General features: G+C 43.0%; 1 protein-coding gene across 1 annotated transcript; it reads left to right on the forward strand.

Moving 5' to 3' along the window:
• The first annotated feature begins 5,473 nt into the window (after nucleotides 1-5,473).
• Nucleotides 5,474-11,013, forward strand: MRPL15 (mitochondrial ribosomal protein L15). Its single transcript, XM_020903033.2, has 5 exons — nucleotides 5,474-5,643; nucleotides 6,184-6,338; nucleotides 6,865-7,030; nucleotides 9,207-9,330; nucleotides 9,764-11,013. Exons 1-5 carry the CDS (start codon nucleotides 5,536-5,538, stop codon nucleotides 10,099-10,101), a joined length of 891 nt encoding a protein of 296 aa, XP_020758692.2. The 5' UTR covers nucleotides 5,474-5,535; the 3' UTR covers nucleotides 10,102-11,013.
• Nucleotides 11,014-11,703: the final 690 nt, after the last annotated feature.

An 11,703-nucleotide genomic window follows, 5' to 3' on the forward strand; every position in this document is an offset into this window, starting at 1 on the left:
CAAATGACATTGTCTTAATCTAGTCGAGAAATTTAAAGCTGTATTGTTGTCTAGCTGTTAAGTCAGCCCCATGGACTGTGGTCCACCAGGCACCTCTGTCCATGGGATTCTTCAGGCAGGAATACTGGAGTGGGTTGCCCGTTTCCTCTTCTAGGGAGTTCTGGGTCTTCTTGACCCAGAGAGCGAAGTCGTGTGTCCTGCATCGCAGGCAGATTCTTTAACCGAGCCTTCTGGGAAGCCCTAAAGGATATATGCAATCTGTCAAAAGAGTAACAACCAGCCCCAAATGCAGCCAAGCCTTTGTGCCAAGCCCGCATCATCACCAAACTGAAACTTACTACCTGAACTTGTCCGAGTTTCAGTCTCTGGCAGGAGGATGTCAGAGTCAGTCTGGAATTTCCTGGTGGGCACGAGGGAGTTAAAGAGCCTGATAGGATCCCTTCCATCTCCCCCCACAAAATGAGTTATCTGCTCCCTCTTGATGAAAGTGAAAGAGGAGAGTAAAAAAGCTAGCTTAAAACTCAACATTCAAAATACTAATATGGCAACCAGTCCCATCACAATGGAAACTGTGGCAGATTTTATTTTGGGGGGGCTCCAAAAATCACAGCAGATGATGACTGCAGCCATGAAATTAAGGCACTTGCTCCTTGGAAGAAAAACTATGACCAACCTAGACAGCATATTAAAAAGCAGAGACATTACTTTGCCAACAAAGTTTCGTCTGGTCAAAGCTATGGTTTTTCTAATAGTCATGGTATGGATGTGAAAGCTGAGCACCAAAGAACTGATGCTTTTGAACTGTGGTATTGGAGGACTCTTGAGAGTCCCTTGGACTGCAAGGAGATCCAACCAGTCAATCTTAAAGGAAATCAATCCTGAATATTCATTGGAAGGACTGGTGCTGAAGCTGCAACTCCAATACTTTGGCCATCTGATGCAAAGGGCCAACTCATTGGAAAAGACCCTGATGCTGGGAAAGATTGAAGGCAGGAGGAGAAGGGGACAACAGAGGATGAGATGGTTGGATGAATCACGGACTGGATGGACATGACTTTGAGCAACCTCTGGGAGCTGGTGATGGACAGGGAAGCCTGGCATGCTGCAGTCCATAAGGTTGCAAAGAGTCAGACATGACTGAACAACTGAACTGAACTCTTGTTTCCCACCTTCTTTCTGCCTGTAAAAGTCCTGTCTGTGCAGCTGCTCAGACCTCCTTTCTACTTGCCATATGGGATGCTGCCCAATTCATGAATGGTTGCATAAAGCCATTAGTTTTTAATTTCAGTTGAAGTTACGTATTTTTTTTTTAAACTGAAGGACAATTGCTTTACAGTATTGCATTGGTTTCTACCAAACATCAAAATGAATCAGCTATAGGTTTACCCATGTCCCCTCCCACTTGAACATCCCTCCCACGTCCCCCCCCCCCCACATCCCAGTCTTCTAGGTTGTTATGGAGCCCCAGTTTGAATTTTGTTTTTAACATTCCTTAGGGAGTCCAGGGTAAGGAAGATAGTGAGCGAAAATCTTAAAAAACCTTCACATTACTCACATGATAGCCAGAATGCTGGAAGTTGAAGGTCTTATTCGTACTTTTTTTTTTTCATCCATTCTTGTCCTGAATCTGAGTGCTGACAATTTTGTGGGCTCTTAAAACTCTTAAATTGATGCTGATTTATTATTTTTTTCCTTTATTAGTTGGAGGCTAATTATTTTACAATATTGTAGTGGTTTTTGCCATACATTGACATGCATCAGCCATGGATTTACATGTGTTCCCCATCCTGAACACCCCCTCCCACCTCCCTCCCCATTGATGCTGATTAAAAAAAAAAAATGGGGTGTGGCTTTTGGGATTTTCATTGAGATGCTCATGAGTCTACAAACCAATTTGAGGAAATCTGACAACTGTAATTTCTGATCTAAGAACTGATTGATATTAATCTTGGTAATGTTGGATTTGTCAGTAATGTTTTATACTTTTCATCATATAGACCTGAATAGTGTGAAAATTGCTTAGTTGTGTCCAGCTCTTTGCAACCCCATGGACTATACAGTCCATGGAATTCTCCAGGCCAGAATACTGGAGTGGGCAGGTGTTCCCTTCTCTAGAGGATCTTCCCAACCCAGGGATCAAAGCCAGGTCTCCCGCATTGCAGGCGGATTCTTTACCAGCTGAGCCACAATGAAAGCACAAGAATACTGGAGTGCATAGCCTATCCCTTCTCCAGGGGATCTTCCTGACCCAGGAATCAAACTGGCGTCTCTTGCATTGCAGACAGATTCTTTACCAGCTCAGCTACCAGGGAAGCCCCATCAGCCTAATTTTTTGTCAGATTTATCCCCCCAAAACCCATATTTCATGCTGGTTTAATTTTTAATGATCATCATGTGGGATCTTATTTCTCCCACCATGAATCAAACCCTTGTCCCCTGAAGTGGGAGCATGGAGTCTTAACCACCAGACTGCCAGGGGAGTCCCACTTCATTCTTTAATGACTCAGTGGTCACTATTAACCAGGGCTGGAGTCAGGATGAACTTAAATAGTTGCTGAGGTGTTTTCTTATTACAAGGTCTCCTTAATGTGATTTAAACAGCACAACACCCCAAGCATGTGGGAGCTTAATAAACATTATCCTGCAATGATAATGATGATGATGTAAAACTTCTATAGGCATAAAGATCAATGACTTATGGCTTATTCACCACACACCCTTCATTTTACATTCTTAAAACAGGTGAGACTCATCAAATTATTTTCACTTTTATATGCTTGGTCAACATGTTGCTATGGGATGAACTGGAGTCTACAGCTAACCACAAACAATTATTACTTCTACTATTATTAACTGATGTCCACCAATAACATTATATAACCTATACAACAAAAAGCATCTACTTCTCAGAAGTGCAGCACACTGTTTTATGTTTCCTGTATCTCATTTATTCAATATAAAAATTTTTGATGATAAAAAACAATATTGGAATGAACACTCACCCAGAAGCTCATTATTTAGTGAAAACTATGATTTTTCTAGATAAGGGGGAGATTTGTGCTTCTTTCCGGAGATTAGGACACATTTTGCAACATATTTTGCAATTTTCTTCCCAGAAGTATGAAATTTCTAACAGAAAGATGATGAAATATATTGAACTGAGAAGCCTTAAAGTCAGGAACTAGCTTTTATTTTTTCACTATATTTCTTTCTGTATTTCTAAATAGAGCCTGGTCTTGTATCTTCATACTGTTTTACAAAACTCACATATTTGTATTTCTTTTTTTTTTTTACTTTATTTTCAATTGAAGGATAACTGCTTTAGAGAATTTTGTTGTTTTCTGCCACATATCAACATGAATCAGCTACAGGTGTACATATGTCCCCTCCCTCTTGAAAGTATTTGTGCTATTGGCTTTTACAAAAGGCTTTTTTTAACTTTTCAAAAGTACTAATTTTTGGAAGATCTCCCTTACTTCAAATAATCTGGGAACAAAAGTTTTGACTTCCTCCATGTATATTTTTGTAACAAGTTTGTAACAAGTTCAGTATCTTGCTCAAATAAAGGAATGAATGCAACTTTTTCTGTATTTTTTTTTTTTTTTTTGCCCCGACACATGCAACCTGTGGGATCTTGGTTCCCTGACCAAAGCTGGAACCCCAGGCCAGCAGTGAAAATTCGTAATCTTAGCCACTGAACCGCCAGGGAATTCCCTTTCATTTTTTACACTTGATTTAAAATGACTTCAAAAAGGTTTAGCTATCATAGAAATAGCTAAACATAGATAAATATAGAAACATAGATAAACATAGATAAACACAGAAATAGCTAAACATAGAAACATAGAAATAGCCCTCCAAAAGTTTATTTCCACCTTCATTACTTGTGATCACCAGTGGGAACAACCCCCCAGCAAGATGGTGAAACATAAAAAGAACAGAAAGGGGCATGGTCTGTATCACACTTAAGACAAAAATAGAGAAGGTGATATTTCTGAGTGAAAATAGTGTAATGTATTTTGGGCTGCAGATATTCAACTTTATGCTATTAAACAAAAAAATACTATTTACATAGTAAGAGGTAGTGTATGAATCCTGGCTGCTTTCTATTAGAATTTGGTTAAGCTACCGGCCTTGCCAAGTCTGTCAAAAGTAATAACATCTACCCGACAAGGGGTTGTTTAGTTGATGAATCAAGCCAGGGTGGCTCTGCAGGCTACTGACGCTTACCAAGTGCTCAGCGCCGCTCCTTCATTAACAGCAGATGAGGTCAGCATCTCTGACTTGGTCGGAGCAGCACAAGCGCACTTGGATGGGGTGCAGAGTTTGAGTCTTCAGCACAGGTTGGTACCAGCCAGTCATTGGTAACTGCTCGACTCTGGGTATTATTCTCACATCTCAGGGTTGCTAACTGAAAGGCACTCACTATCTGCCTCTACAAGGATGAAGTCAGGAGCCACTGCAGCCCCTGTCCTTCAACAACCCCACCCCCCACCCCCACCTCAGAGTTCAGGTCTGAGATCAGGAGTGAGGCATCTGTCTTCTGGGAAAACCCGGCAGAACAGGCCTTCATATATTCAGATATTGTCAGATTTTACAAGCCCAAATTCTTGACTTTCCTTGTGTCTAGAAAAGCAGTGAAATCATTAAAGTGGACACCTGCTCCTCCTTACTAGCAGGAGCCTCTGCAAAATGTGCTTGACTCCACTCACTTCAGTCGCTCAGACGTGTCCAACTTTGCATGCCAGGCTTCCCTGTCCATCACCAACTCCTGGAGCTTGCTCAAACTCATGTCCATCCAGTCGGTGATGCCATCCAACCATCTCATCCTCTGTCGTCCCGTTCTCCTCCTGCCTTCAATCTTTCCCAGCATCAGGGTCTTTTCCAATGACTCCTGACTCCACTAAAATAACATACAAGCCGACTTCCCCCAACCCCCACCTCTTCGGAACTGCTTCTCAGAGCTGAGTGGCTGTCTTCTGGGCTATAGCTCTCATTTTGCCCCAAATAAATCACAGCTCTGTGTTGCGCAATTTTTCAGTTGACAGGGCGTATAATCAGCCCAGTTCCCAGCTCCAAACCGGAACTTGGCAGGGCCAAGTATGTTATTCTGGGCTCCACGTGGCGCCCAGAGGCAGGAGAAGAAGCCTGCCTCTTTTAAGGACCAGACTGAGACAGGTCAGAACACACAGTGACACCAAGTCCTCCAACGTGCAGCGTTTCAATGCGTGTTTGTACGGCGAAAGAAAATGTAGCACATTCCAAGCCAAGAGCAAGGCACGATCTCTCAAAATACGGTCCCATCCCCAGTGAACTAAACACAAAGCCAGCTCGGCTCGGAGAAGGTAGCCTAGCGTACCCGCCGCCGCCTGGAAGGAGACCGGCTCCCGGCGTGCCCCGCGGCCGGCGGCGCTGCGCGCCTGCTGCACGACGGGGGCGGGGCCGCGGTCGTAAAGCAGCGCCCGAGGTCACGCGGGTCTGGATGCCAGGCGCGCTTGCGGCGTCTCGCGCTTGCGGCGTCTCTGCAAGCGGGTAATGGCCGGCCCGGTGCGGGGGGCAGGGCCCGGGGCTCTGGACCTGCTTCGGGCTCTGCCTCGTGTGAGCCTGGCTAACTTGAGGCCGAACCCGGGCTCCAGGAAACCGGTGAGGCTGGGGAAGGCGCGGGTGTCCTGGGATCGCGGGTCTAGAGGCGCTGCGGAAACGAGGGGCCTATGAGCCCCTACTCTTGAGTGATGCGGGAAGCCTGCCCCCGTAGTCCCAGCTCTCAGGTTCGGGTTTAGAGGAGTAATCACGTTGACCTGGGCGGGGAGCGAGGTCGCTGGAAGTGGAGATGGTTGCCTTATTCCATATTGGGTTGGCACGAAGTGCTTTTCCATTATGCCTTTATCTTCAGGGAAAAGATATTTTACGTTCTGCAAGTTACTGAACGCAGCTAGAAAAGCTGTTTTGGTCATACTGCCACCTTAAAAAGCAACTCGTTGCTTTCGCGAAGTAAGAAAAATATTTCCTTTATAATTTGGTGTCTTGACCTCAGAGCAGTTCGAATGGTGCCTGGCACGTAGTGGGTTTGGCCCGTTGCTGGCTGGCAGGATGAATGAGGGCTTTACCAACAGACAGCGCAGAGGTGAAATACAATTTTAAAAGTGCATTTGCAGCTCATGAAACATTTTTCTCTCCTTCCAGGAAAGACGACGAAGAGGTCAGAGAAGAGGTAGGAAGTGTGGCAGGGGCCACAAGGGAGAACGTCAGAGAGGAACCCGGCCCCGGCTGGGCTTTGAAGGAGGCCAGACTCCGTTTTACCTTCGAATCCCAAAATACGGGTTTAATGAAGGACACAGGTAAGTTTGCTTTGTTCGTGGGTTTTTTTTTTTTTTTTTTTTCCTTTGCTTCTTAATGTAAAAATTTGTGATTCTGAGAATCACCAAATGATAGCTTGGTAGAAATTTAAATCCACTTCTTTAAAGGAAACTTTTGCTACCGTTCCTCTGAACCATTTTTGGTAATGAAGTTTAGCTTGACTTAGTATAGGAAAAAAGCCAGAGGTTGCACTCAGACCTGCAGAATGGAGGTAATGGTGCATGCTCTGGAGGTTTAGAATGATTTTATGTTCGAAACTCTGGCCCATTGTCATCACCAAATAAATGGTAACTGCTCTTACTTTGAGTTCCATTAATGCATAATTCAGATAGTATGTTAAATTTTCCATATATTTATTTGTATAAATGAGCGAAGTAAATGCAGTTTTATTTTAAACCATCTAAATTGATGCAGGAAAGCACAGGAGAGAGCTCTGTGTTCATCTGGAGGTCTTACAGGAAGATAAGTCTGGCTGAGTTTTCTATCTGTTGTTACTTTTTTTTGTAGCTTCAGACGCCAGTATCAGCCTTTGAGTCTCAACAGGCTTCAGTACCTGATTGACTTGGGCCGTGTTGATCCCACACAACCTATTGACTTAACCCAGCTGGTCAATGGGCGAGGTGTTACCATCCAGCCATCTAAAAGGGACTATGGAGTCCAGCTGGTAGAGGAGGTAAGTCTGAATTCGATTTTTTTTTTTTTGAGTTTCGTAGATGACTGTTTCTGATTTCCATATATTCAACACTATGCCTCCTTTATTTTTATCTCTTTCTCGTTGTAACCATTATGTAATGGTTGATTGTGTTATATTCAGTTGTGGTTTTAGAAAGCCACTGTTCCCTGGTCCTGGGGTGTTCTTCCTGTGTATCCTTTCAGCTTGCTCCCTCACTCTCTTTGGTCCTCTGTTCAGATGTCATCCTAGTAGGAAGATCTTTTTGACTTTTTTTTTCCTTCCAAATTATTTGAGACTTAAATTATTTTTGTTACAGAGATGTTGTTTGTAAAGGAACACTCTCATATCTGACAGTCTGCCTTATTATGCCCAAAAGGGTTTTTCTTTGAATATATGAACACCTGGTATTTATTACCAAACAGTGCATGCATTTTTCATTGCCTTCCTCACTGTAATGTCAGTTTTTTTGAGTGCAGGTACTTTGACTCATTGCTGTATTTTCAACATTGGAAATACTGGCTTGTGATAGTCACTCAGTATTTATGGAAGAAAGGGATGAATGAAATCCAGTTGTGATTGTAGGGAAGAGGTTTTCTATTTAGAGAAGTTGGCCAGGAGTTTCACTGGCAAATGAGCCTGTACATTGCTAATTAACTAATGCCCCCCACCCCCTTTTTCTTCTGTGTCAATAATATAGTTGATCTCTGTATAAGTAACTAACTTAGTGTCCACTAGAGGGAAGCATAGTTTATGGGAACATCTTTCAGATCTTTGGAAAAGTAAACTTGTCGATAAAAGTTTTTCAAATAAGTGATTTGAAGAGAGAATACCAAATACAGGATTAAACCTCAGTATTCTACTTTAGGCATATCAAGGAACACGGTTATAAAGTAACATACGGAAAAACCCATGACCTCATGAGACCTTAAACTGCACATCCCAACAGCTTTGGACATATATCTATTAAAACTAGCAGAAATCATTCTGAAATCTGTTGGTTGAGTATATGCAGTTATTCATTATTTACAGCTTTATAAACCAGTTGCCCTTTTCTGGATTTCAGATTTGCCGTCAGTATTGGGTAATAGGATGATTTTGATCTTTTCAGTGTAAAATCACCAATTTAGGAACATGTGTCCTAAGGTAAAACAAGATAAAAGAAACTTAATTGATATAAAGAAATGCTAAATAGGCTTCTTACAGCCCTGAAAATGCTGGAACTAACACCAGTGCCCAGAGATGGGAAATGGTTAAGCAGTCTATGGAATAGTAATGAGAAATGTCAAGTAATGTGGCAAGACCTTGTTTTATTGAGTCAGAGGTTCCATTGATTGTAAAAATGCCTTCCAGTATCAGAGATGGGAGAAATGTGTCTTAGAATTGATGGAATATTTTGAAACTGGGAACCACATTGTTTCAACCACATGAAAAGAGCAAAAAAATTTTTTACCACTGCAAAAAGAATGGTAGTGCCACCACCTTTTTATTTTTGTCAGAGTCTGTTTTGAAATTAGGCCTAATGAAAGTGACCAGAGACAGGACTTTAAAAAGTCCAGAACTATGTTTACTTCTGTTGTCGCTGCCTCTTTCGCTCAAGAGGGCTGGTCCCCTCCAGAGCTCAGCTATTTCGTTCTTCTGTTGGCTCCAGCGTGCTTGTCCGCTGGTTTAACCATCTCTTGGCCTCTTGCTTACTTGTGGGTCAGGAAGGTAAGTTTCTGTCTATATCACATGACATAATGTTGGGGTTAGGAATGCAGCCACTGGGACTAGGCTCCCTTGCTTTATGTTCTTGGGCAAGTTGCCCAGGCTCTCTGTGCCACTGTCTGTGGCATCGGTGTTGCAGTAATTCTGTTGGTTTAGAGTTGTTTTGAGGGCTGAACCATCTGCTGTTTAGGAGGTGTTGGGAATGGGTGCTTACAATGGTGCCTGCTAAATATGTAAAGTGGAAGTCTTATTCCCTTCTCTTAGGGAATGAAAACTAGGAAAATACGGTGGCCTAAAGAAATGAGGAACGATTTGGTGGTGTTTGATGAGGCCTCAAAGCAGAGGTGTTAAAGTAGGAGTCGATGTCGGGCTGTAGGCACTCCGGAGGAGAAAGCAGGGCAGGGAGGGGCCCTCGTGGTGTTTGCTGGTAGCCCAGCCATCTCCTCACACACTTTGTTTTGATGGATGACAGGGCGCTGACACCTTTAAGGCAAAAGTTAACATTGAAGTTCAGCTAGCTTCTGAGCTGGCCATCGCCGCCATCGAGAAGAATGGGGGTGTCGTCACGACCGCCTTCTACGACCCGAGAAGCCTGGGTAAGCTTGTCCTCTCTGGGCCTCGTGCCGACTACCTCACCAGGGTTTGACTTGTTCAGACACCTCGATTTCTCTTTTGGGAATTTCTGCTAGTGGTGTGGCTGGTGGGGCTCTGTCTTCTGATATACCTCAGCCAGTATGTCATAAAATTTTTTTAGAAAAAAAAAAACCTGGAGCTTAAATACCCTCTGTTTAGAAGTTCACTAATTGTTGATAACCCAGGAGTGAGTTTGACCTTCAAGATGCAAACTTTTGAAGATCAAGTGTTTCCATTTGTTTCCTTAAGTCTACTGAGTTAAAAAAAAAAAAGTTTTTGGGATTAAGCTCTTATCTTGGAAATACTTTAAAATTAATAACTAAAAGAATATCATTAAGAGAAAACCAGTATATATATTGCCAGTATTTGCATCTCTCTATTAAAAATGTTTTTTAGAAATTCTGTGCAAACCCATCCCATTCTTTCTCCGTGGGCAACCCATTCCCAAGCGGATGCTGCCCCCCGAGGCACTCGTGCCCTACTACACTGATGCGAGAAACCGAGGCTACCTGGCGGATCCCGCCGGATTTCCCTTAGCAAGACTGGAGCTCGCCAGGAAGTACGGTTATATTTTACCCGACATCACTAAAGACGAACTCTTCAAAATGCTCAGTACTCGGAAGGATCCACGGCAGATTTTCTTTGGTCTGGCTCCAGGATGGGTGGTGAACATGGCAGACAAGAAGATTCTGAAACCCACGCATGAGAAGCTGCTTGAGTACTACCGCTCCTGAGCTCCGTCCAGGGGAGCCAGTGGTAGCAGGGCACCCGGAGGGGCGGTGACGCGTGTTTCCCACTGCACTGGCTCAGTTTATGGTTCTGCCACCGATGATGTTTTCTGTGTGATCACGTCTTTTTTTTTTTTTTTAATCAAAATTAAAAATACAGTAAGCAAGGACTGCATGGAAGATGTGGATCTGTGTGTGTCTCAGCATCACGAGCTTGCTGGCACTCTGTCCAAGGGAGCAGGAGGCTCTTAGACCATTTCCCCTTGAGTTTTCCATCATCTTCCCTTTCAGGTCTTGTCTTATTGTTGCAAATTAGAATGAATGCAGATGGGCTGGGCTCGCTTCATTGTCCGCTGAGTTGGGGTCCGAGGGCTGCTGAGGAGCTGGTGTACCTCTTGGTTAGCCCTGAGGAACCTCTTACCCAGAGTCGAGACACCAACCCTTCAACCCAGACTGATGAAGATGTTGGATATGAGTGTAAGGCTGGTGAATAGTTTCCAAGTATTGCAGTATTTGCTGGCAAGGTTGAAATGAAAATTCCGAGTGAATTCATCTTTCTCAACTCTGGCAGAGCTGTCAAAAATGATCAAGCCATTAACATTTTTTTTTCTTTGAAGAAGGTAAATGTTCTAATGATATGATTTTGCTTATTTCCTAGACTTTGAAAACGTTTGTGTTTCAGTCATCTTAAATGATTTTGAAGAAAATGGTCAATGGTTATATAAGCCATTAGAACAGTTGGTAACATGAAAATTAAACTATTAATGTAAAAGGTTCAGTGGTCAGTAAGCTTATTTAGCTTTGCAAAGATCTGTTGTATCTAAACCACGTGGAAGCTTAATTTAACCTGATGCAATTAAATCTTGAATAATTCATGATAATTCTTTTACAGTAAAATTAAAATGATTCCTGTTTATTTTATTAAAAAAATTTTAAAAAACCTAAACAGTGTGTTACTTTGTTAACTTATCTACCTCAAATATTGCTGGTCTAATATTCAATTGATGAAGTAATTTATGTACCAAGAGGATGTTTCAGTTTATCCAGGATTGTTTAGTCTGGCTTGTTATTAAGCCATTTCGTAGTACCCAGAACTCACAAGAATCAGTACTAGGATTACCTTCTCTGATAGACACCTGTGAATTTCAGAAGATAGGCAACAATTTAAAAACATTGCTTTTATTTTTCCAGGACACCCGGTGACAAGAGTTGGCAGTGTTGGGATTAGATTTGGCTCCACTGATTGGAGCCCTGGGTCCCAGTGGCTTGAATATCGGGTTTCTTGTTCTCTCAAGTGAAGTGTGGCGATCACTGTAGGGTTGACTCCCCGTCCCTGACTTCCCCCAGCCCTAGAGAGAGAGGTGCATCTTTGGGACTCAAATACGACCCACACGGGGCCATTTTCCCCAAGACGAGTCTAGAAGCTGCCACACAAAACCTGCACTACACCCATCCCACTGGCCAAAGCTTGGCTACAGTCTTTTTCTAACACACGGGGCTGACGTCTTGTCTTCGGCAGCTTGTGTTTTCAGCTGAGCTGAAAAACCCTGTTGTGATGGGTGAATCATGAGTGGGAATGTTGGTAACCAGCAGTGGGGGTTGACGCCT

This window comes from Odocoileus virginianus, chromosome 15 (genome assembly GCF_023699985.2).
Source record: "Odocoileus virginianus isolate 20LAN1187 ecotype Illinois chromosome 15, Ovbor_1.2, whole genome shotgun sequence".
Classification (NCBI taxonomy): domain Eukaryota; kingdom Metazoa; phylum Chordata; class Mammalia; order Artiodactyla; family Cervidae; genus Odocoileus; species Odocoileus virginianus.